This window comes from Cyanistes caeruleus, chromosome 1, assembly GCF_971803275.1.
Source record: "Cyanistes caeruleus chromosome 1, bCyaCae1.hap1.1, whole genome shotgun sequence".
Classification (NCBI taxonomy): Eukaryota; Metazoa; Chordata; class Aves; order Passeriformes; family Paridae; genus Cyanistes; species Cyanistes caeruleus.
In genome coordinates this window covers 135,510,343-135,537,278 of record NC_141701.1, presented here as the reverse complement: position 1 = coordinate 135,537,278, position 26,936 = coordinate 135,510,343, and the positions used below count along the sequence as shown (strand labels likewise).

The following is a 26,936-nucleotide window of genomic DNA, read 5'->3' as shown; positions in this document are numbered from 1 at the left end:
GACTAAGGTACCTTACGTGAAGTGGCTGGGAGTGATGCAGGGGGCTCTACACCAGCAAGGCTCTCATCCAGCACTACACGCTCTCGGGATGGGGTCTCTGGTACTATCTGGGCAGAGAAGGGGACAGTGCTTCCCTCAGAGGTGTATGTGTTTTCAGGGATAGGTTTTGGACTCATTTCACTGATGGTGTTTTCCAGCTGCTTTATAGTCTGCTCAAGGCTGTCTAGCGTTCTGTATGTACTCTGTCGAATTTCATCAGTCCTAGATAGGGACACTGCAGCTCCAGAGGGTCCCTCTTGCTTCCCAGAAGGGCTTTTATCACTCTCCTCAGACTGCGACCTAGTGATTTCAAATCTCTTTGCTTCCTTGTGCTGCTTCAGTGTCCCATCTTCCTCCTCTTCTTCATAGACCACAACCTGCAAGGTCTTCTTCCCAGTCTTGGTTCCTGTCCGTATCGCCTGTGTCAGAGCAGCCAGCTGCTTTTTAGGGAATTTAAACTTAAATTTTTTCTTAGAATCCTGCCTGCTTCCCAACTGCTCAGCAGAGTCCGAGTTTCCTTCTGTGTTTAGCCCATAGATCTGACGGTATTTGTTAAAATTTGTCTTTGTGCTTTCCTCCTCTGCAGGAGGTCTGCTTTCTGCAGAGTCAGACTGAAGGTTAAATAGGTATGGCTCTTGGGGACCATGAGCTGCAGAATGTTCTGTGGTTGCTTTTGTGTCATTAGCTACTGGTGACTCCTCCTTCTGCCTCTCAGAGACTTCGTGTGCTTCATTTTCTTCCTCCTCCTCTTCTTCTATCTTTTCATCTGTCATCATTTTTTCCAATTCCTCATCACATTCCTCAAAAATCGTAGAAAGCCGTTTGTATGCTGACCTAATATCCATCGGTTCATCAAAAATTATGATGACAGGTTTTTTGTCCAGACACACCACTGGCTCCTCGCTGTCTGCATTCTCAGGGATGCTCTTCTCTGATGCCACATCCTTCCTAGCCTCGATGTTGACTGTTTGCACATCTCCTCCTTTCCGGCTGACTATGTCGTGAACTTCCCCACTCGAGAGCACCTGGACAGCTGTTCTAGTAATCATGAAGGCAATGTTTTCTGTGGGTGGGGTGTCCTCACTTGGAGAACTGTCTGGAGAGTCTGTCTCTTCAATGCTGCTCACACTGTTTGCTCTGGACACTTTGGGTCTCAGTACAACCTGATTGTAGCTGGCTGCAGAAACTTCTTGCTCCTGCAAGGAAGGTTGAGACCCCACAGCCTCCTGTGTGTGCCTCAGGAGAGGGGCAACGCTGCTGACAGGGATGTGCTTGCCCGTGCTCTGCAAGGCTTCACCCTGCAGCACACCCTGGTGAGCATCTCTTGGCAGTCTGTAGTTTGGCTTTTGTTTTCCAGTCTCAACGGCTGGAAAACGTGATCCTAAGATATCTTGAGCCCCTCTTCGTTCGTCCTCCTCTGGCAAACTGTCAGCAGACAGGTTTGTGCTCATATTCTGAAGGTTTTTGTTAGAATAGTCTGTACTGTCTACAAGCAAACCCTTGCTAAATGTAGGACTGTCATTCATTGAAAAGCCAATTTTACTGTCAGCTGTACAGGATGAATCAGAACCCAATTCTTCGTCAGTTCTCCCTTCCCTCTTCTCTTTAGGATGGTCACTATCTGTGGGAGATCCTGTTGTAGCCCCATACACCTAAGGGGGAAAGTTGGATTACTTAGTTATTCAGGGCTTTTATCTTTACAGGACTTTTTTTTTTTTCCCCCAAGATTTATCTCAGGGGAAGCGCAGACCTCGTGAACTCACCACTCCATTTACTGCTGCAGAGACATGTCTCAAGCTGTCATCTGATTCCTGTCTTTCTTCGGGGCAAAATTCCAAATTCTGGCAGAACAGTGCATGATGTTACTGCTTTGTGCTATGCATTAGGTCAGGATGGGATATTACCTTGTTTTAACAAGGCCTCCAGAATATGCATAAGCACATTAATTACCCTATTTCCAACACAGTGCTCCATGACCTGTTCACCTTCCTGCTAAACCCCCCCACCCCTGCCCCCCCATATTTTTGTAAGTCTGAAGCTGAAGTCTCAACAGTATCTGGTCACATTCTGCTGGGACACATCAAAGGGAGGCTGATGTGGAAGGGCTGACAGCAAGCCTGGCTTGCCTTGAAAGGAAGTTTTATACCAGTAAAAGCTGATTTTCAAGTTACATTTTGCTCCTTCTAATGGTGGTCACACCTGAGCAATGCTGCTCCATCACAGTTAGTATCATTACAGTCTGAGCACTTCTAAATCCTTGCTGCAGCTTAGAAGTATTCCATCAGAATTACCAGTGGCACCCTGTAGTGCCTGTGGAAGTGCAGAATGAAACACTGAACTATATTCACTTATTGCAGAAATGCCAAACACCAAACACTGGCTCAGAAGAAGTATGTTTATTCCCGGCAATGAAACTTCAGGGGAATGTTTTTCTTTATCTGCAAGTGAGGACCCCTGGAAATGCTGTTTCATAACACCAGGCTCTTCTCTGAGGCTTGGTTTAAGTGCTAGTGATAACTTAGGAGAAACACCAATCATCAAGGGTGAAGGACTGACCTGTGCAGACACCATGGCTATGAATGAGTAAGAGAAATCTACAGTCAAAAGCTCACCAAGAAGGAAAGTAATTTGGCCTTGAGTGCCCGAAGGCAGTGAACCAAAAGCAGTAATGCTGACATTGCTTGCTTGAGACTAGAAGCCGACTCCTAACGCACCAGAAGGACAAATTATACTTCTGTGAGCATCAAGACGTGCAGAATAGTCAGGAGCATTGCTCTCCCAGCTGAGATGGATGAGTGATGCTGAAGGGATCCCCAGGTTGGCTGTGCATGCACGCCCCATGCATATGGAGGTTCACAAGTTTTTACACCTCATGGGATGTTTTCTTATGTACAATTGGAGGATTTTACATAGACAAACTTTACTCACAATCAAAACATGGAAACAAGAAAGTCACTCATACACCAGAGTCACAGTTCACCTCCTCAAAGGCTTGCTCAGTAGTAACAAGACTGAACAGCTGCTCCATGGATACCTGGACGTCCCTCATATTTCTCATACAAGTCAGCACAGCAGCAAGGCCTCAGTGGGCAGGCTGACAATGTCTGCACGTTGTGCTGAGAGGCACTTTGGGAACTAAACACCAGGGCTTGTGATCCCCTCAGGCCCTGACTTGCTCAGTGCTCAGTGCCTCCCAGTCCCACACCATGTCAGACACCCCAGTATTAGGCCAAGTCACTTAATGGCACTTGTTGCCTCTGGATATGCTGACTGTGTATCTTTTTTTAGCAACTTCCACTTCTAGTTCCAAGCACCAGTTCAACACCTCATGGTGTCCTTGTACAATTGATATCATTTTAGGAACTTCCGCTTTTCTACTAAAAAAATAAAACGACAACAAAACTCATTTCCTCAATGATTTTATCGTGACCATAATGTTCCATATTTAAAGCCCATAAACACTCTGTCATGTCAGATTACAAAAACAGATGTCATTAACCTTAATTTCCAGGACTCTGTGCTATTCAAATAAATATCAGTTTTTGGCAATTACCTGGCAGCACCTTTCAAAGAAATGTTTGCGCTACAGGATGTGCAGTGTCCTGAGTAATGACCCAGGATTTCATGTAACAATATTCTCATTCTGACAACAGCAGTAATGAGGATCAATTCACACTTGTTTTTTTTTTCTCTGTTACACATTCATACACGCAGAACAGTTTTTCCTTTTTCCCTCATTGCCATGAACCTGTACCCACACCCAGCCTGCTGTTTGCAGCTTGACCAGAACTGCTGTTTGGGCAGCTCCAACACACGTCCTTGAGTGCGACTGCCCTGACCTGGCAGCATTTGCATAGACACACAAAATGCAGGAGAAGGCTGAAATGCTGTGCTGAAGAGCTGTGTTTTCTTTCCCCACCATACCCACCTTCACTGCAAACTGACATTTGGCTGACAAGTTGTCATGCCTGCACAACTCCCTAACCCCAGCAGTGATTAAACTCATTATTCTTAAACACAAAAAAGAGATCCGCAAGGGCAGAAATAGTTGTCCTTTTCTTGTCCTGCACATTGGCTGCCTGCTAAGTCAAATCAGCTCAATTGGCAACTCCAGTCCACACACAGCTGTGAATTTTAACCTTGACCTGCCTACAGCTCCAGACACACAGCTCCTCTTAGTCCCATGACTGAATTTTGGGCCTCAACTTTCAGCACAAGGGAAAATTCCTCCCATCCACTTTGATTCTGTCATCCAATGAAATGAATGGGATTTCTGAATATTTAACAACTATTTTTGGAACCAACAAATGGAACAAAATAAAGCACAAATTCTCAAATTGGCTCTAGAGGCTGTGAGGAACTATTAACTCCCCTCAAGCTTAGGAGAGATGCTCCACCATCCATCACCAGAACAGTAGGGGAAGGATGTTCTAAGTAGTATGAGCATCTCTGACAGAAAAGGATGGATCCTGTTTTGATTTCACAGAATCATAAAACTTCATGCAACTTCATTGTACAACTGCTGATGAGACACATTATATAGTTTAATATAGAGTTCTGTCTGAGCGTTTCTGAGCCGTATGGAGATAAAAGGAAGGAAAGCACTGGGCAGTGGTGGGTGGGGGTTAAAGAGAACAGGACGCAAGATATAAGATTAGTTTTGAAGGAAAGAAGGTGATGCCAAGACCGGGTGGCATGTCTACAATTGCCACTTGTTACCTTCTTTTCCTTGTGATGCATTAAAGTCCCAGGCCTTATGTCTTTAACATGTGTATCATTTCTGGACTGTTCAGCATGACTGTTTGAGTTTACATCCATAAAAGAGCACTTCTGGAAAGCCTAGGAAATAAATACTGCAGGTTATCAGGAGACCAAGAACTTTTACACAGGAATATCTGGAGATGACCAACTAGAAAGAGAGCACTTGTTTTTAAAAGTCACAGCTCAACAATGTTTTCTTCAAGCTCTTGAGATAATAATAGAGATTTCAGACTATCAGATTAAGAGAACCAGGGCATTCCTTCCAGCCTGTCAATACTCTAACACCATGCTGACCTCAGTGCTCCCTGTAAGGAGGACAAGCTTGATTTCTGAATTTGCAGATGATGGAGATCCACAGAGGTGCTGCAGACTATCCAAACTCAAGTAGGAAGCCCATGACAATCTTGGGGCTTGTGACAGCACCTATTTCCTTGTGGCAAGAGTTACATACCTCCACTTTTCCCACACAAACTGTTATTAAAACCTTAATCATGGAGATATGCATTTCTCAGAGTCTTGGATAATAAGCCTTAAACTCTGTCCCAACCTATGGGTTTGTGGACCTTGGCCTCCCACCATGCATCCTGCAGGGCATGGCTCAGACTTCTCAGCCATTTATTTTGCAATCCTCCTTTCATTTCCTTTGAGCTTCTCCCTCCAGCTGGCTCCCAGATCTGGGGGAGCAAAACTATCACTGCAACTATCACCATGCAGTGCAGGCAGCCTCACCAGAATTTCTGTAGGCCTCTACTGGCACATGGCCTGCCTTCAGTGAGATGTGCAGGGAGGACACAGCAAAGAGGGGGGAGTGCTCACAGGAATCAGATACACTGTGACATGCAGTAAGATTATATTTTTATACCATATGTTAGGGAAATTATTTGATTCCCGGCAACTCATGAAACTAATAGCCCTGATTACAGATTAGAAACAGGCCTGTTCTTTAAATACTGTATTTTTCATATGTATTGCATGTTTATGCAAAATCAGAAAAGTAAGGATAACAAAAAAAAATCCAGTGCAAACAATCAGGATGTAGACTTCCATCTGGTTTTACATCCTATTTGTATGTGTTAATAGATCAGAGTAGCTAAGATGACATGAAACTAATAGAAAAAATAGTCTTGCTCCTCACAATAGAGGATATAGACTTTTCCCCAACTTACCCATTTGTGAGACCAGTGATGTAGGTCTGAGTTAAGCATTCTCAAAGTCCTTCAGGCTTTAAGTGTCAAAAAAACTATTTCCCTTTGGTATTTTTTAATCACCTTTTCTCTGAAATAACTATAAGAGTCTCCAAATAGTTTGTGCTACAGCCACTGATAATTATGAGGCCTTTTCCTGCTACATTGAAAATCTTCACATTGCACTTCAGTCTCTCCTGAACCTTCATATGCATATTCATATGAGGCTTTTCAAATGGGAGACACATGGATACTTAGTCATGGATGCAGCAACACAGTGTGGATCTCACTGATCCTGTACACAGATATAAAAACACGCCACGTTTTCACATCTACACCTGAAGCAGACACAATTTCGTGGCAACTGACTTGGGAGCTCAGGTCAACTTGTTACTGCAACTCATGTTTCTTTCCAAGACATGCAGTTGTGGCCTGGCCTATATGTTGTTCTTCACTGGACTTTTAAGTTCAGCAAAGCATTATGACCATTAAGTGATTGCTATCTGCTGTCATACTTCACTGATCTGAATTAAGATTTACACAGTAAGGATTTTAAATGTTATCCCAGGCTTTTGATGAAAATACAGAGAGACACTGGGCCTGTTGTTGCTGCTTTTGAGACCTGTCTATAAACACTTGCATCAAGGTCAGTGATTTCAAAACCAGACAGGTCTCAATTATACTGCAATAGGGTTTTTTTTTTGTATACTGTGAGGTGCAAGATTTTTATGAGAATGTTGTGTGGTGTTTGATCAAATTCTTTACTAAAATGTTTATAGGTATACAATTCAGTTTAAGCAGCCAAACCTGTCACTCAAGCCAAGTGTTGTTTCCTTTGACAGCTCTCTGCTCCATTACATTGTGCTCACTGGCATAACTGTCTATGTCTGTCCTTTAGTTTTTCAATGATTGAATTCCGTATTTCATTTCCCATCTTTCTGCCTATGACTGACACCAAACTAATGAGCCTCTAGCTCTTTGATCAGGCAGTTTGCCCCTTCTAAAACATGGCATTCCGTTAAGCTTCTAAAATATACCTGGTATTTGGTATAGGTTTAAATGAGTACTGCTAGTCCCCAAAGCTAGCACTTAAGCACCCATTCCCTGTTGAGTAACCATGCCTATTTCTCCTCCCTGGTTTCCCTCAGCCCCCCTTTCCATACCTTAACCTCCACTTCATTGTCTCCAGCTGCAAGGCAGAGGCTGCTTTCCTAGAGACAGAGATGCTGTGACAGTTTCTGTGTCCCCAGCTCTCCTGTCTCACTGGTCATCAACACACAGAGCAGGGATAAGGGTGAAGTGCTGCTCTCATCCCTGCAGACCAGCTGCTGACTGGTGGGTGAGCTGAGGAATGGAGCAGGGTGCACCCATCAGAGGTAACAGCTACAGCTCCGTGCCCCTGTCTCCTGTGCTCTGGATGCTCCCTGGACAGTACCAAGCCCACCTGTTGGCAGGTGGACAGCAGAGATCATCTCATGTTGTGACAGTTACCTAAAATACTGGAAGTTATAGCCTATTAAGGTGTTCCAGATCTCCTTTCCTTGTGTCAGCATGGAAGAGGACAGAGGGTGCCCCTTGGAACTGGAGCTCACTGATGGTAGCTGGAGTAGTTGGCAATTACTGCAGGATTTTCATCACTAAAGGGAACTGTCTTATGTGATGTCAAGTGAAGGACCAGCAAGAGAGCACTCTTCTGTGCCACTGGCAGAGTGATGCACCAGCTACACCACAGGGAATGGGCAATGTCGCAGTGTTCAAACATTCTGGGAAACTTTGGACCATAGCACAGCCCACCAGGAGCAGACCCAGTTACTCTCTGCTCTCACCAAGGTAAGCACAGATGACAAAGGCTCTCAGCACCTTGCCTCTGGTACTGTGTAAGCATCATCAGGCAGGGACAACCACACTGGATACACACCAATGTTTTACTTGTCCCATTTTGCATGTGCAGGCTTCTCCAGTGGCAGCTACTGCTTTTTTGACCACTCTTTCAGCTACAGACCTCCTGAACAAAATTTGGTAGTACTTCCATAAAGTGTACCACTCAATGCAACAAAGTGGTACTGGGCGAGGCTAGCAGACCTACTTTCCTTTATGTTCTGAGCTAGAAATTGCACTGAGGCCCTAGAAGTGATATTGGCCACAGGTGTCCTCATGTGCAACCCAAAAGGCATACCTGTAATTCTGCCATTATTTTATCTCCTTCCTCTTCCTCTTCATCTTTTGCAGCTGGTGCTACAGCGTGCCCTGTGCTCCGAGACAATGCCTGGTCCTCTTTAGGGGTTTTGGATTGTGCTATTTGCCCAGCATCTTCATTGCATTCCTACCAGGGAATGAGAAAGCACAGCCAGATATCACAGCTGAACCCTCCTGATGCAAACACCAAAAACCCAACACTACTGCAACTTCTCTCATGCAAGGTCCCTCTTCTTGCAACTTCATCAGTTCAAAAGCAACCAGTATTGCTGATGTGATTATATGTTCACAGATTAAAAGCTTCCTGAATTGGACTTCCTACCACTTCCCCAGAACACATGGGGAAAACAAGCCCAAAGAAACTAATTGGCAACATTTCTGTAAAAACACTCTCAAATCTGACCTGATCATCCCCATCTGTTTAAGGCATGCTCTTTTTTTTTTAAATTTTATTTTTAATCTTCTTACCACCCCAAATGAAAGCAGCCTGTGACTTGCCTGCTGCATTACTAGTAGATAAGAGCAGCAAGACTCCTGTAAACAGAACTGATCAAATATTACTTGTTCATTTGGCCTAACAGATGTGCATCCTGGTGAGCAGTTTCAGTAGCTCTTCAGGACATAGCTCTGCCTCAACTTATTTTGTGGTTTATAGGCCCAAGCCTGTGTCTTGTCTCTTTGCCAACATCTCATGAGGAGTAAGTCTGACTGCCTAGAGTATGAGCCACCGAACCTTGAGAGCAGCAGCCTCTTTTCTGGCTGTATAGATGACATCTCCTGATCTCGTTGTGGTCAGTCCTGACCCTGGCAGGTAACTGCGCCGTGGTGGTGGAGGAGGTGGAGACTTGGTCAGCTTGTCATTATCTTGTTCTCCATCAGGAGCTTCTTCTGCAGGTAAACAGAGCAGCACAAAGTAAGCATAGGTGAAGGAGAGGAAAACAGTATTTGCATGCCTGCCTCAACTGGAAAAGAAAAAAATGTCTTAAAAAGTGCTGTTGCTGAATATATGAACAGAAACACTTTTGGCATTCAAGTGTAACTGCCTCGAATGAAGGTAAACAGTGCTGTACTTGCACAGAGAAACTGGGTCACCTCACCCAGAAATTTTCAGCAAAACTCCTGTCCTCCAGGCAGGCCACTGCAGCTGGGTGTCAGCCACAAGTGGGATAGCAGAGCACACGTGGGAAGAAACATGTAAGGTGCACGTTCTGGTTACAGAACTGCTTACAGACACTGCCCTTCAGCCTCTTTTAAGAGCAAGGCCACTGACATGGATACAAGTGAGACACCAGCCTGGAGGCTTTTCACTGCTCTCAGCAATCCTGAAGCAACCAGCACACATTTCTGCTCTGCCTGGGAGGTGCTGCTGGCAAGGTGCAAGGAGCTGAAGAGCTCTATCCATCTCATAGTAAGACACAACTAGCTAAGTTCACACAAAGGCTGAGTGAAAATGTAAGCAGTACTCTAGTAATGCCACCTTTGCATTTCAGTGAGTCCTCTCATCTCTGAGGAGGGCAGAGGATCACCAGAGGCAACTGCACTTGCTCCTCTCCCTCAGGAGCATTTATTTTCACTTAACTTGCTATAATTCCAGGGATGTACAGTTTTGCCTTTGAATTATCATATAAGAGCCCTATACATATCTTTCTAAGCTAAGAAGATTCAAATACCAAATACAAAGGCCAAGCAGAGTAAGCCCTTGCTTTCTGAGGAGAGTCTTTCTAGAGAAGACCAGTTTCAAACTGGCATTGCCCCTGAGGATGCTTCCCTACCAGCTGCCACATCCTCCTCCCCACCATCCCTGGACAGCATTATTTCCAGAAGCAGCATTACCGAGCTCATGACCTGTCCCTGTGTGTTTCTGGTTACCGGCTAAGCACCATAAATATGGCAACAGCCACTATTTTCACACTGCTCTTTACAGTGTTTGTTTCCAAGAGCAAAAGAATGACCTTTCTGCAGCTATTCAGTGTTATATAAACAGCTGGAATAAATATAATCCAGAAAGATAAAACATCCTGCTTTTGTGATTACCCAGCTGTTTAGGGCTAAGTGTTCCCTCTGGGCAAATTATTGCATAACTGCCCACTCCTGGGGCTCTGTCAGGCTCATCCAACATTCCAGCTGGCCCTGGGGACTGGATGGAGCCCTTGTCTGACTCAAACTCATCTTTGTTTCCTTCTTAGCTCAAATATTCTCTGAAGCTGATTAAACTTATAGAAATGTTCAGTTATATTATCTCCCTTCCTGGTTATCTGGCACTCACTTGCTAAATTGCAAGAAGAGTGAATTTCCAGATGCACTTTACATTAGACTACTTCTTTGGTCAATACACACCAACTTGGTTTTTAACTACGTCAGATATACTTCTGCTGTAAAATCAGAGTAATTTTCTAAGATGGTGTTTAGCAGACTATGGTGTAGAGCCTTTGCAAATCCTTACTCCTTGTAATGGGCACAACCCATTATCCTCAAACTGGTAGTGACTCTGATTGCAAGAATTCCAAGTTTTTCTCACACTTAATGAGAGCAAGGTTGGATCAGAGACACGGACGGCACAAAGAAAACATGATTCCTACTATCTCATTCACTCATCCACCTCATCTTCGAAATGGGAGATAAAAACACAGACAAGAAATACTGTCGCTGAGTGTGGCAGGTGCACTGGTTATCAAAGCTAATCCCTCTTACAGCCCTTAGCTGGAGTCATTAAGGAGAGGTTGTGATGGGGTTTGCTCATGGTCAGTGCAGTCACCCTAGGCTGGTCATAAAACCTCAAAGATGGATTTCTATTTTATTTACAAAACAATTATATCTCCCCAATATAAATGGGAAGGAAAAAGAATAAATTTAGAGGAAAAAAATTGCAGGAAAATTCTGTTAGGTTTTTTTCCTCTGGCCTATTTAAAGAGGGAGAAGTAAATGAAAAAAATTAACTCACTAAGCCTGAGACTGCCCAAGAACAAAACCTACACATTATGGAACCTTCTTTGGTGCCAAAGGCTTCAGCACTTCTGTGAGCAAAATGGGAGTTGTTTATTGCCAGCTGTTTCACTAAACTGCAGCATTTTTCAGCAGGCACAGACAGACAGGAATGAATTGCTCCCACCATACAGACTTCTACTTGTACCAAAATAAATCCAAAAGGTTTCAAAATAATAATGTCTGCCTTGAGGCAGTCTCTGCAGTCAGATAAACTCTCTCTAATGGAAGCTACTGATCACTCATCACTTGCAAAAACCAGGGCATTCTCACATATGAAGGCACAAAGAGAGATGAAGAAGACTAATTTCTAATGTACATGCTAGAAAAAAATCACTTTTTTCACCAACAGTCTTGATACAAAGATGAGACCATAAAGAAATATTTACAGAGTCATGTGAACAACTGTGCAAAGAGTGTAATTTTATTTTGCTTTGTGCTTTGCAAAGAAAAAAGAGTTTCTTCAGTGGGTGAAGTTCTGTGTGGAGAATAATGAGGCAACATGATTGATCTGGGTTCTGCATTGAGCCAAGAGGGCTCTGCTTATTTATGGCCAAATTTTTTTATGCATTGCATTGGTAGATAGGTGGTCTGTCTTTTCTTATGCTGCTCAGTTTTCAAGTCTACAGCAGACTGGTACTGAACTTTTCATCCTCAGTTATAGAAGAGCTGAGTGGTATGCGTGATATTTAATCAGATATTGAGAAGTTTTGCTGTTCCTGTATTTATGTTACTATTGCAGGATTCATTATGCACAACAGAAGGCAAATGTCTCAATCTAATCAAACTTGTTCTTAAATCTGCTGGCTGCACACTGTGCAAAACTGTATCCTAGAAGTGGATTAGTTAACTATGCAACTTACAAAACTTCGCAGTTACTGTGCTCTGCACTTTTTAAGATGTCACAGCTCACTGCACCCATATGGTACATATTTTCACCAGCTTCTTCTATTTATGCCACACATTATACAAGCTAATTGTGTTGATAGCCAGTAATCTCACTGAAAGGTGCCAGAATTCTAAAATTATTTTATGAGGTTCAACAGAATTTATTTTAAACGTGTATGTTGCAAAACATCCAAGCTGCCAAAACTTGGCAGCGTCAAAGGTAGACCCGGAACAAAGTGCTGGATCTGATAACACTCCTCCCGAATTCTCTATGAATTTGTCTACACAACCCCTAGGGCATTGTTTTTCAGCTTTTTACTATGTTGGCATGCCAACACCTTGAGTGCAGCATGCAGCTCTGACCTCCACAGCTCCAGAAGGACAAAGTGGAGTTAAACGAGGGTAACCGAATCTAGCCTGGGGAGGGAGCAGCTGGCCTGGATGGAGGGACCAGAAAGGCTGGAAGTTCACAGCTTGAAGTCTGTGGGGCAGACTCCAGGAGAGCTCCAGGACATGATAAAGGTTTTTCCACTGCCTTCATGACTTCATAAAGAAAATGAAGAGCTGTTGTTTGCCAGATTGGAGAATATTAGAACTGTGGGGAACTCAGTGAAGCTTGTATGATACCAGTTTAAAAGAGATGAAGGAAAGCTCCTTCACAAGATGGGAGATTGCTGTCACAGCAAGAGGATGCAAATGCTATAAGCAAGCATACAGGAATTACTGGATAAAAGTTCCATAATGGATATGAAAAGGAGGAGATTTGGATATTCCCTTTAAAATCACATAGGGGTGCTGGAATACCACTAGCAGACTACAGAAGGCAGCTGAGTTCTCTGCTCCCCACACAGTGTCTCCAATTGCCTGGCAGAGACTCTGCTGGATGGACTTGCATATGTAGCTGGGTAAGAATTTTACAGCTGATGAGTGTTTGGTTAATGAGATAACCCCAAGGTTTGGCTGAGGCATCTTTTTTGCTTCTTGGATTTTGAGTAAATTCAGACATGGATTTGTATGTTAAATTGTGAAAGAAATAGAACTGGAAGGACATCTCACCATCTTGACACCACAAAGTAGCTCTACCTATGTAATTTTAGTTCGATGCTAGTCTGAACCATTATGTCCAGTAATGGGGACCTTACATCCTCCTCATTGCCTCAGGTAGCTTCAGTGCTTTACTTTCCTTATCTTTATGAGGTTTTTTTCCTAATGCTTAATCTGGGTCCTTCTGCTTGCAATTGCCAGCTTTTACCACTGTTCTATCCACACACAGCAAGTTATTCTTGCTTTTTTAAGCATCTTTTTGTGTAGTCAGATATTGTTTTGTCCTTCCTCAAGATCACAGCAATCTATAAACTGAAAACATTCTAAAAACCTATCCTTTCCAGATATGCAATTCTTTAGCCCCATTAACTCTAGCAAACCTTACCTGAGACTTCTAGCTTTTCTGCTGCATCCGCTTTAGGCAGGGCTGCTGGCTGGGGAGGCATCTCCAGGTTAGGAATGGACTTCATTATATTGGCCTGGGCCTCTTCCAAGAGCTTTTCAAATTCCTTTCCATTATAGTGATCAAGGTTTTGTCTTTTCTCTTCCCACTTCTTTTCAGCTTTCTAGACAAAACCAGTAAGGCATCTGTTTATTTTTCTGATTTCCATTGCAATCACTTACTTAAAAATACATTCCATGTGTAAACATTATAGGTCAGTATGGATAGATTCTTTCAATTCTAGTCAGCAACTAAAGGAAATACATGAACAGTAATTGCACACTGTTCTGACTTGTACTGTCCTAGATTTGGCACAAACACATGACAGACTGACCACTGCTCCTGAGTGGCCACTGCCCACTAAAGGATCAAAGGCAAAATTTAAATCTGGGTCTCTGCCTTACTGCATCACACTGGTGATTAAAGTGCCTGCCTGTAATAAGACACAGCAGTTCACCTCTGGGTTTTCTCAAACCCACTGGAGCTTCACACTCTTTCACTTTTGCTTCTCCATAATACGGGATATGGAGATTTAAAGAGTGAACGAAATCCACATATGCAAGTGCTGCCAGAGAATTATATGCTATTGGTTAAAAATAAGGTATTCTAAAATTTCTAAAATAGAATTTGAAATTTTTTTTCTCAATGAAGATAATTTTAAAAACACAGTTACCTAATTTTGGTAACATGTAATTTTTCTGTTGCATTTAAAATCATAGAATAGTTTGTGTTGTAAGGGACCTTAACAACTCATCTAGTCCAACCCTTCTGCAATGAGCAGGGACAAAATCAGAGAGTATCTTCAGAAGTACAGTGTAATTAGGGGTTAAACACATAAATCCCCAGAATGCATTTGGAAAGTCCCACCTGCAGCCTCAAGAGTGAGACTGGGAGCTCAGACCCAAAGAGAGGACAGCTGGTTGAGTAGAATACACCGTACCTCAATTGATACAGCTCGATTTCTGGTACTTGCACTGTGAATTTCCTCAATGAAAAGGCTTTGCATGGTGGTGCCATTGACAGAGACCTGTGGTGCTGGTGTGGCTTGTGTGGTCTGGGGTCCTGCTGTGGGCTCCTGCAGGGGTGGAGCAGCTGAGGGGTGACCACCAGCTGGCACCCCTTCGCTGTGACTGCCTGCAGTGGGAGAGCCCTGGGCGTGGTTGAGCAGGGCTGCGGAGTGCTGGGACTGATGGATGACAACAGGAGAGCTCTGCACGTGATGGACAGTCAGCGTTGAGAAGGGGATGACTTCTGACTTGACTGATGACACCTGGGACTCGGCTGGGATTGCTGTGAGGTTTTGTTGTGCATGTCCCTGGGTGGGCTTGTGCTCCTCTTGGCTTTTCAGAGTGTCAGCTGCACTGGACTTTTCCATGGCAGAGTATTGCACGGCTTGGGATGGATCCACACCCCTCAGCAGTCCTTCTGTGACGTGTCTGACAGCCAAATTGAACACAACAGCACGTGGTTAGCACACAGGCCGGTCGTGAGCAATACATAACAATAAACTCTTGCAAAGAACAAGCACCTACATCAAAATAATCAAAATGGTGGTTTTTGATTTTCCTGATGCTCTCAGCTGTATGATTTTATATCTTTCTCTCAGAGGCTCAGAATTTTAAAGAGGCTACTCTAATTCAGATGGTTTTGCCTTCTAAGATGTTGACAAACCTTCAGTGATGTACTGGTAGTTTCTGACCAAACCATGAATTACAGTGGGTTGATTTTAGAATGAGAATGGGAAGTTGATTAAACTGTATACAATGTATCTAGCTAAACAAGATGTTCCTGGACTAGAAGCACAGAAAAGTGAAGCTACATATAATGAGAGGCAGCAGTCTGGCATGTTGTCAAAACAGAGCCTTCAACTGAAGGTTCTGTCTCGAATGACACTTTACAAAGGTCTTTCCTGTCAGGAGTGTGGGGTAGGATGAGCTGAGGATGTAACGAAGCAACTATTTCTGGCAGCTAGCTGTGAAATATCTGAGCTTCTGAGTGTTGCAAGCCATCAAATGCCATGAGTTTTCCCATTATTGAAACAGACTTTATGAGGCTTAATATGCAATTCTGCTGCAAAAAAAATGACTTTTTGTAAAACTTTGGTATGCACAGCTTATTGTTTTAGTTTTCTTTGCAAGACAGGTAATAATTGTAATAATTTTTAAGAAAATTAAGTAATAATTTTTAAGAAAAGAACTAATGTGAAAGGATATAGATGTTTGTCTGCATGGAAAAATAAGTGATGGCTCTCAGAAAACCTGTTATATAAACCATTTTATCCATCTGCCAGTACTGCCAAATCTGTTTTAAATATGCCCCAGGATATATAGAAACACTGGCAATCCTACATTCCTTAGAATAACGGTAGTGACAATAGGCTCATGACTTACCCTTTCCTGTAATTGAACTAAAATTGAGACCACCACCAAAACTGACAATTTTGAGCAGGAATTAAATCCAATGCCCACTGAGTTTTATAAATCAGCAATCATTTGCTGTGCATCTATTCTGACAAACATGGTTAAACACTGGCACTTAATGGACATTAAATTTTATCTACTATTTCAACTTTCTCTAATGCATCTTCCTTCCAAAGAAGAGGAAGAATTTGAAGTGTATTCTTTCAGAAGATTTGGAATAATTTTATCCACTTGCACTCTTTTCCTCTTTTATTTCTTATGCTACATTTTAAGGAATGAACCTTCCAGTGTCAGAGAAATGTTTCTGTCAGCTTAAATTGCTGTAAATACCTAAAGTTAATTAGCTCAGGTATGGGACTGTTGCCACTGTAAGTTTTCTCATCCAGGCACTTCCCAAATCTGGAAGTGCTGACTTGAGAGGCATCTAATCTCAACTGTGAGATCTCAGTGACTGAGGCTGTTGGTCAGAATGGACTCACTGCACAGAGCACAGGAAAGGTTTATTTGATTTCTCTTGAGAGTGCTCTAAGAATAATCTACAAATACTCCAAGCAAGCTGAATTTCTCAGGTTTGCCACAGGTGAGGGGGACAACATAAATCCAAAAGCTGTTCCAACCCTGCTTGAGAAAATTCTTTAAGCCTGAAGGAAAAAAATAAAAGAAATCACCTCCTGAGCATGGTAAGGACATCGGTCATGCTGCGCACACGTTTCAGCAGGCTGTCCAGCTTGTGTGGTTCTTCCTTTAGGAACCTCACAGCTTCCACCTCAATCCGCAGGATCGCTCGCATTTTATTTTGCAATGTCGGGAACTCTCCTGCAAAGTAAACAATTGTTAAGCTGGAGAGGAAATGATAAAAGCCCTGGGCAGTAAAAGATGGTTGGGTGAATGTCAATTGCTTGAGTGTCTACCTCTCTCCAGGGGCCATGCAGTAAACTCCCCAGTCCCAGCTTTAAATCTTTTTGGAAGTGAAAGTTAATGCCTCCAGATCAAAGGCAAAACTGTTCTCTGTGGTTAAAAGGAAAGAAACAAAAGTAAAAAGGAAAAGTACATACCTTTCAGGGTAGCAACAGCTTCTCCCACTTGACGCAAAAGAAAGGCTCCATCTTCAACATCTTTCAGTGTAACTGTCTTGCTGGAAGCAGCAGAGTCCTTCTTCAAGTCTTCCACAAATGTCTCCAGCTCACTGGCAAAAGAAATAACATGGACAGAAAATTCAGGCAGGACTTTCATATTGCAAGCAAATATATGTAAACTAATGGAGTAAACTAAACCAGAAACCTCAGCTGTGGCACCTTTAAATCTGACACCACAGGCTAAACAGGATACCATGAGGGGAGGTGAGAATGCAGGACACTCACAGCACAGGAACAGGTTTGTAACTAGCCCAAGTCACTGATTTCTATGACAGGCTGCAGCTGTGCAGAGCACCTTGGCCTCCAGGCAGCTGTGCTGCAAAGGGCAGGTGGGCTGGTAAAAGATAGGCAACAACCAAAAGCCCTCTGGGGATACAAGAGCTCGAAGGGTACAGACACACTGTGCCACTACATCCAGCACTGGTCTGCACCTTGTGTTTTCTCATTGTTGATGACATGCAGAGGAATACCCAACATTAAGAAACAACCCAAAAACTGGCACCACAGGCATCTTGATGCAACCTTGTTAATCTGCTAGGTACTGCTAGACAGGACACAGGATCCTGTTTCTATGAATAGCCAGACTGAAACACTGAAACAGCAAGTGTGCATTGTGTGCAGGTTTTGCTCAGCACTTGGATTTAAGAGTGAATCATTTCAGATGTTTTTTCCAGCCACTGCCATTCTATGCTTACTCAAGCTCCATCTGGTGCTTCCTTCTCACCTTTCCCAACGTTTTTTTCCAGTCTTTCTATACTTCACATAAAATTTTGCAATACTTCAGACACATTGACTCTGTATTTGTTTGGGGATGAGACGCTTCCATTTGAGCTTAAGACAACATTGCTTTAGCTGGAGTTTTCCACAGATAGATAAAATTTTCTGAAAAAAACCCCAGCCCTGAGATGCTTTATGGGCAACTACACAAACATCCATGCAAACACTTTAAAAAGATCACCTCTTGAATATCTAGGAGGAATCCACTTCTATTAAGATAGCAAATTTATTCACAGAAATATTCTAGGAAGCCGTTTAATTGCAGATAGAAAAAAATGCAATGGAAACTCTGAACTGACAAATTAGCTACTCATTTGAACCCAGTCTTGGGCATCATTTCTCACATCCATCATGGATCAGTTCTGCAATTGCTGTAAGAGAATCAAGGTACAAGAGGATTGCCAGGAAAGGGGTGGGAGAAGCCTGCCCTCTGCACCATCTGCAAGTCTTGCATTTCCACGTATTTCCCTTCCACTGCCATGCAAAGCCAGCCATTTTCCAGACCCATCTCAGTGACATGGGGAAGAAAAGTAGGTGGCCAGTAATGGGATAAAAATAAAGAAAATTCCTTACAGCACTACTGTACATGTAGGTCAGTTTAATTTCGAAGCACGGTCCCACGGAACAATCCATGGCAACACAATAGTATTTCTCATACACGGAGAAACAGAAACACGATCAGCATCTGAACATTAAGCATGCACAGCAGAGAGTTAATTTCAATCCAAAACTAAGAACTTCAGAAACTAAAAAATTATTTTGAATTGAGAATCATAAGTTGTGTCTGAACAGATCACAAACAAGTGGAGGTAAATGATCCTGTTCCCACTTTAAGACCACTTCTCCCAATGACTCTTCCTTCAGAAAGCCGGGGGAGTCCCAGCTCCCACCAGCACAAGCAGACTTGCAGGAAACAATCCATTGGACCACACGATGGCAGCAAGGGAACACTTCTAAGGGTATTTTTCCAGCGGCAGAGGCTACTAAAATGCAAGTATCTGCTGTCTCTGTCTGCCTTTGCAATACATACATGCTTTGCACAGACACACTCTAGCAGGAACCTGAGAAAGAATGTGGCCTTCTGTGACTGTCACTAATGCAAAGGCTCCCGCTCTGTAGTCATGCATCCTCCCTAGTCTTCATGCCCTGGTACTGGCACTGAGGCTGGGCAGTGCTGCTTTGGGAATCGTGGGGTATCCCTCCTCCCTTTTGTAGATCAGCACTGGAAAAGCAGCTCCTCAGATATTTGCATCTTTCTTCATGTATGGAAAGAAGATAAAGGAAAAAACAGAACAATTATTACAATGTTCTGGTAGGTTTATGCTTGTTTGAAATGTAGGGATAAAAGAAGGACTTTGAGGTTGCTGACACTAGCCCACTTTCCCTTTCGTTCTTTGAGCAGAAATGGAAGGGTCATCACAAACTCTTTTGATTCCATATACTGTCAAACAAGAGAACTGATCCTAAAATTCCTCAGGGGGATACCATATTACACTGCTTCATGTTGCTAACTGCAAGGGAAAAGAAACCTCATCCCTTAGACCCAAAGACTGAAACACATTTGGTGGCCTCTAGAATTTCTTTTCTCTCAGTGGGGAAAACAGTTGGCTTTATAGATTGGGCTGAGAAAATTAGCAAGACATGCACATTATTGCAGTTTCAGAAGGCTAATATAAGATAAACAATTTTTCTGCATCGATATTCTACATGGGGAAGCTGAGGCAACTCTTCTGCTGAGATCTTTCTTTAGGCAAAAAAGCCTCAGAGGATCTGCCTCAGACTGCAGCATCAGTAGAACAGGTTGCAAAACAAACTGACAAAATTAATGGCAAAAAATCACCCATACCACTGGTATTTACCCTGGAGTTCTATAGCAACTCAAGGTTGAAACAGCTGAACTATTAATGCTAAACACCTAACTTCTTGATTAAAATTGCTTTGGCACCAGATTAGTGCAAAGTGTCATAAATGATACAGTAGAATTTTTTTAATGGTATGGGGATATCCTGGGAATAGTACTCTGGTGAGACTAACACTTAGACCAGTGTAATGGACAGGCATCAAAATAAAGAATAAACAATAAAGAATCAATGAACAATGGATAAATTTGCTGCGTTGGGTAGGAATTAACATGGTTTGTGTAAAATGAAGGTTAAGTCTCACAAATCCACAAACAACAGAAACCTGGGGACAAAGTATGGTGCAAAAGGCTTTCAGCAAAGTGTTTGAGGAAAAGCTTCCAAGAATGTAAAGCTGCCATGGGACAAGAGGAAATTATTTCATGGATAAAGCACTGAAGTAAAGATAAGGGATCAATGAACAGCTAACTCAATGAATGTATTTTGCTGGTGGGTTCCACAGGGATCACTGCTAGGGCTGGTGTTTTTCAACATACTATAAATAATTTAGAAAAGAGGATGAATAATATAACAACAAAAAAAAAATCTCAAAAGGCTATTATATTATTCAGGGAAATGCAATTAAAGGTGGCTGCAGAGGGCTGCAGATAGACTAGCTGATACTAATTAACTAGGAAAACACCAAAGATTAAATTAACTCCTAAGACATGTAAAGTGTGTTCATGACAAGAGGAGAAACAAAACCAAAATCAATCTCACCTAAAAGCAATAACCTCCCCAAACCCTAAGGTTTCATATACAGTGATGAACTTAGAACTGATAATCATCCATTGTGAGTGAGATGTTGGATATTTAATGTAAAGCTCCTGTGGAACATGAGGACAGGGAGATCACACCATGCATGAGGCCACGGAGTGCCTGCATCTGACAAAGCTGTTGCAGGGCTCTCCTGTCTCCTCGTCCCCATCTCACAGCTGGACACCAGAATTAGAAAGGGCAAAGAGAAAGGCAACAGGATGATGAAATGTGGAGGAAGGCTTCTCTAAGCAGACTAATACTTCTCAGACTGGAATAGGCATGAGTGAGGGGAAAGGGAGAGGGGGAGTGTCTATAACATAATGACTAGAGTGGCAAGGGTGAATATTCTGCTGTGCATTATTTAAGAATCGTGGGATTGACTGACAGACGAAAGATTCAAAGACAAATGAAAGAGATTCTTCTGATATATCTTCCCAAGTATCTGCTACTAGTAGCTCTCCCATACTGCTAAGTGAAGTTTTGTTTTCCTGGAGAATAGTTATTATTCTAAAAAAAAAAAATCTGATACTTTTCCTAACAAAGTATAAAGTGCAACTTACTATGGATTGTATCCAATTGAACAGATTGGATGTGGTTATAATGTAAATACTGTGCTTATAAATCCCTTCTATTAAAGTGATTAAAATCTACAGTATAGAGTGGTCACACCTCTGACATGCTTGTTATAACATAAACACTTTATTAGTCAGTGTATCATAGCATTGTAGTTTGTCCTTGGTCTGGTAAATCTTAAATCTGGTATCTACAAGTGCTACATATAACATCTCTAATGTTGAGTCAAAAGACTAGATAGAAAAACACCTACACATTTAATTCTGAGTGTGTATTTCACTGTTACAAGTGTACATAAACACTATGCTTAACAGATTTCATTAGATATCCTCCCAACCATAATCCTGCTACAGCTGTGACATTCAAGGGCAGACTTCTGTAGGCACCATTATGAATCTCTTGAACAAACTTTCTGCCCAACAGCATGCTTGCTTTGAAATGTACACCAACATTTCTGTTGTTTACAATGTGAAACTGACAATATGTTCATTTTCTTATTTCACAGAAATGGGTAAGGTTGGAAGGCACCACAGTGGGTCATCTGGTCCAACCTCCCTGCTCAACCCATAACCTACAGTTGCAGAACAGAGGACTTCTTAAACTAAGATTTACCACCCACAAGTAGTAAATACACTTTTGTAAGTATTGCAGTAATCCTAAGGCTCCAGTGTCTCACATGAAGACAGTCTACTGATTTAGTTTTATGCCTTAGGAAAGATCAAGAGGGTGACAGTTGAAAGCCTAAAAAAATTGGCAATTTTTGTGCCCTGTTGCTTTGCATCTGTTTTTCCATCTGCAATGGGATCAGTTTAGTTGTAAATACCTACAAAATATTAACCTTTTTCTCAATATTGTCAGTGACATTTGATGTGTATTTGTGCTGTATGCTCTTACTATTAACAGCCATCAGCAGTTGAAATTATTGTTGTCAGATGTGCTTTTCTTTTGGGCTCTGACCCTGCAAATGTGCAAATACGTTTTTGTATGACAAAAGAATCTCATTGGACACAACTGATGAAAAATAAATGTTTGTTTCTAGCATGTCTCTAGAAGAGGTGAAGTAACATTTGAATGATTTTAGACATTTTCTTGTAACTTTAACAAATGATGCAGAGAAGCAGCAGAAACTGTGGGAACAGGAAAAATTCCAAAACCTGATAAAACAGAACCATATTGCAATCCAAGTCAAGTGAATGCCACTGGCACTTGACCTCACTCTGTGTTCATTTTATGAGGCAATGCCATAAACAGCCAACACACAGATTGTTCTTTCCATGGAGAATAGACAATCTAGGAATTTGGCAATGAAATACACAGGAGTAAAATGAGGAACAGGAGGTCCAAACCAACAAACCAGCTGAGAAGATTAATTACACTAGCATGGACCATTACTGCACATTCAAGCTTTCTTCACAGGACTCTCCCTTAGTAACATTCAACCTTCTCTTTACAGACGCACTTTTTTACTACAAAAAGTATGAATCTGACAACTTATTGATCAACAGGAAGGATCTACTCTCTTCAGCTGTCAGGCACTGTACTCTATGGCTCTTCAGTCATAATCTCCAATGACAAGCTGACTAGAATATTTCTCTCTACTGTGGAGCAATTCTTCAGGTGTGAAATAAATGCAGTGATGAGAAATAATTAGTTATATAACATCTTACAAAAGTGATCTTGCCTCCTGCTGACTCTAAACCAAACAACTCTATCCCATCAGTCTTGATGGTGGGGAAAAAAAATAGAATCTTCCAAAGGGCCTTTACATAACAACAAAACAAGGTAGACAGTTAAGTGAATGGAAATCTCAGTGAGTACATTTTAGACACGGACTGGACATTGCTGACTGGAATTGAACTTCTGTCCTCTATTTATAGAGCTTCCCCTACCTCTCCCAAGCAGTAGCCAAAGCACTTACTACTCAAATCTGATTTTTATATTTAAAGCCAAACTCACTACCTTCCTTTGAATCCCTCTTGAGGAAATTTCTCCCTCCTTATCCTAAAGCATAATACATAAGGCTGAAGGGCGGAACTAGGGTAGAGGGAGGCTTTCAGAAGCCTCCTACAGAGGTGGGCATGGTCCTCACAGTCATCTGTCCCTTTAGAGGGGACCTCTGAAGAGGTTGAAACTCTTGGTAGTGCTGGGATTTACCCAGTGGGCTGTGCAGAGAAGGACTGCACAGGACTGTCAGGACCAGTAAGCTGAACACAGACACGGTTTTACAGCCAATGTGATACACAGCAAAGAAACATAGCTAAAAGAGCATATATAAATGCAGTTTACCTGAAAACAGTGGTAGAAATTTCTACTTTATGGAAGAAAAAGACAGGCAAAAGCAACAAATTTGAAGAGGTTTCTCAACCCACCATAACTTCTTTACAATCTTTTCTTCCTCGCTGAGGTATCTCTGCCTTTCTTGTTCCACCAGGTTGCGCTGTCGCTGCACAGGATCTTCAAGCCTCTTCACCGTTTCAATCACTTTGCCATTGATTTCTAGTTCTGCTTTCTTCACCATTGCCCTCAGCATCTCCTGGTTTTGCAGCTGTTGCACAAAAGAAATAAACTTCAATTTTTCCTGCTTGACTGACATCCCTGGCAACAGAATACATTGCAGAGCTCAGGTTGGGATAAACATCACCCTACAGTGAGTGAGTGTTTTTACCTTCTTCTTTCCCTCTTTAGCTGTACATATAAACATTGTTCCATGTATATATATAACTTCCAGTCTCAAACTGATAAACAAAAGATGTTGGGACCAGTATATCCCCTTCAATACATAACTTCTGCAAGGATCGTGGTCCCTTTATTCTGCTTGGTTCAACATGAATCACAAATTAATTATGCCTCACGAGAATGCTGGATGCTTGACTTACACTTTCCATGTATCTCACAAGCTTATGTATCTCACTGCCCATACGTGACTAGTGGATAATCCCACACATTAAAGTCATGGCAGGAATGCACTGTTGTTTTCAGAATGGAGATTTTCAGTCTCTCAAGTGGCAGAGGAAGGACTGTAACAAGTGGTGTAATTTGGCATAAGGCTCATCTGCAATACATAAAACCTCCTTTACCCACCAGAAAAACCCCCCTTTATAATATGGTAATTTTCTGAGAACTGCAAGTCACACCTTCTTTCTTGTCTTAGCCTGGTATTAAGTAACTCAAGCATTAATTGTCTTGCTGATAGTAAGCTCACAGAGCAAAACATAGGTAAGAAGGCAAACTAGGCTGTACTCTTCTGTGGGTAGCCCTGGAGCAGCTATGAGCAACACTCACACAAAGCAAACCTGTTTAAGTCTGTTACACAAATCACAAGATTCAAAGTGATAAGCAGGACTCCACCTAGTCACAGTTTTAGGATACAGGCAACATGAACACAAATCTGTTAGCACAGGAGCCATTTCACATTGTAAGATTTTTAAAAACACCTGTGTTAACTGGGGACAAAATTCCCAGTTTAAAATTAGCACTAGAACTGTCAGCTGTCTTCTAAACATCCAGGCTTAACAAATCACATTTAACACACAAAAAAACCCCATGACCTAATAGGAAGAATCACAAAAATGGGATACCCATAACACAGTATAATGTAGTAAGCCTTCTTTAAAATCTATACAAGAAAATTAATGGGAATAAAAAAAAAAGTGCCTTTGCTGAGACAATTCTTTCCAACCAACATGAGCATGAGAGACAAACTCAGTTCCTCTCTCATGACTCTTCAGTCCCTGTGCCTCACTCTCTTACTCTCTTCTCCAGCTACACAACTTCCATAAGAGGGAGGGTAACACCTCACTGCAGGGGTGTGGGTGTGTTTGAAATCTGGGCTGTGACAAACAGGGGGAGTTAGCTCAAAACTCAGCTGAAAAGAAGTGTTAGCAGTTAGTGAAAAAATGAAGCTGAAAAACATTTCAACAGCACAGAAATACATAAATAATACCTGGACTATTTTGAAGACAATGTGTATTTTGTATGTGTCTTTTCTCCACTATGGGAATAATGTTTGGATTTGATAAATTAAAATCTCTTACTGCAAGACCAGCACAACTATCTGAGATACACACCTCTTTCATCGTGTCATATTTTCAAGTAGGAAAACCTAAATGAATGAATAAATGAGTGAATGAGCATGTAACACTTCAGTCATACAATTTATTCACAGCTCTTAAAAAAGTGGGGAAATTTGACACGTGGAAGTGAGTTAGCATCTGTGAAACAACTGATCTGAGGTCAGTGAGAAGGTCAGTAACAGAGCTAGACTTAAGTCTCAGGTGTCCAGAATTTAAGTCCTTGATGTTCCTCAGCTGGTAACAGGGACTTCCACTAATAGCAAAACTGAGTATGTGTGAGTGTGTGAGGTTGTGAAATGGCAGGCACATGTTTTTTCCTATTATGGGGCTATGTGGAGGATCTATATTTATTGTGGTGATGTGTACAGCTAAGGTGTTTGTCACCTCCATTTAAAAAGTGCTTGAACAATACCAGGAAGTTCCAGTTATAAAAGTTCATCTATTTTTGATAATGAGGATAGGGAATAAAAATGTAACACAGCAAGATTTCAAAAAATCCTGTATGTTGAGGATTCCCAAACCTCCATGTTTGGAGTGAGCTCTTTAAGTCTGGGACATGACTCATCTTGGTATCAAATAAATGTTTTTGCTATTTCTATGAAAATTCATGCAGTAATTGACTAGTTATGGAAGACCTGAGTTAGTTCATGCTTGGGGAACAGGGACAGATGATGAGAAGGGAGACGTACATGCATATATGGATTCAGAGGCAAAATAAAGAACTGTGGGAGGGGACCAATGTGTCAGTCAGCAGCCAAGGGACAGCATGAGGCAGGGAGAGCAGGAGCACAAGGAGACAGCTGTGGCAGAGAAGGAGAAGGCAGTCTCTGGCCATCACATTTACATCTTTGTTCTGGAACTGAACTTGATTCTTACCTTTCTTCTGCCAGCAGTATCAGATGTGAGGCTCCCTGACTAAGTGCACACCCTGCTTGCCCTCTGACCACCTCTGTTAGTTACTCCACCATCTCAAGCAAGAGATGTTTTATGGATCTGCCATAGCTATTCTGGTTCCACACAATAGAACCTTTTGTACTATAAGCTTGCTTAAAAACAATCCAAATAAACAATCTTAGACAATCATATTTGAAGAGTCTTTCTTAAAACAGTACCCAAGTTCTAAAGGCAAGTGCTCAAAAGTAAAGAAAAGCAATGCAGGCTTTCCTGTCACCACCAAACAGCAATTTCTTGCTAATTAGAGTTACCTTAACTTATAACTGCAAGCAGCAATCCAACAGGAACAAATTTCACATACTTTTTTAGAATTCTATCATCCTCTTATACATCCATCTCATATATCCTTTCACTTCCAGCCTCACCAATCTCTCCAGATACCTTCCTTGTCCCTCTTCATCTAATGCTCCAGCCATTATTTGTCACTGCTGTCACACAACTACCCCAGCTCTGCCTCTGGCACCCACTTCAAGAATAATCTGATAACTAGTTCAATTCACTTTGAACTAATTATTATCTGTGAGACTAAAAAACCAAGTATTAGTTCACAACCATGCTCCTCATTAGGAGACAAGCATGACCTGTCCAGTGGGAGCCTCCCAGGCCCTTCTAGGGGAGGCTTCTGGGCCACTCACCTCCCCATGAACAACAGTGCACAGCCATAAACAGGAACAGCCTGTCTGCAGCTCAGGACCTCTGCAGAATCTAAGTATCTAGCTCCTGAAGTTTGTTACCATACTTGATTAACAGCAGTGTCTCCAGCTCTATAATGCAGCCCAAAATATATCTGAATTTCTAATTAGAAGTTAC

At 42.1% G+C, this 26,936-nt stretch overlaps 1 protein-coding gene across 50 annotated transcripts in view; it reads right to left on the bottom strand.

Annotated features, from left to right (window-relative positions):
- Positions 1–26,936, bottom strand: part of KIAA1217 (KIAA1217 ortholog) — a 361,365-nt gene that overhangs the window by 2,905 nt on the left and 331,524 nt on the right. For 23 of the 50 annotated variants that reach the window (XM_086860806.1, XM_086860862.1, XM_086860894.1 and 20 more), the window contains 10 exons: positions 23,469–23,644; positions 17,012–17,142; positions 16,625–16,772; positions 14,477–14,972; positions 13,480–13,660; positions 8,914–9,068; positions 8,161–8,307; positions 4,759–4,878; positions 1,803–1,880; positions 12–1,691 (listed from right to left, as the gene is read on the bottom strand). In XM_086860806.1, the coding sequence (XP_086716932.1) occupies positions 12–1,691; positions 1,803–1,880; positions 4,759–4,878; positions 8,161–8,307; positions 8,914–9,068; positions 13,480–13,660; positions 14,477–14,972; positions 16,625–16,772; positions 17,012–17,142; positions 23,469–23,644 (3,312 nt within the window). The remainder of the gene's footprint in view (positions 1–11; positions 1,692–1,802; positions 1,881–4,758; positions 4,879–8,160; positions 8,308–8,913; positions 9,069–13,479; positions 13,661–14,476; positions 14,973–16,624; positions 16,773–17,011; positions 17,143–23,468; positions 23,645–26,936) is intronic. The other 27 variants (XM_086860878.1, XM_086860923.1, XM_086860982.1 and 24 more) reach the window with 6 other exon arrangements.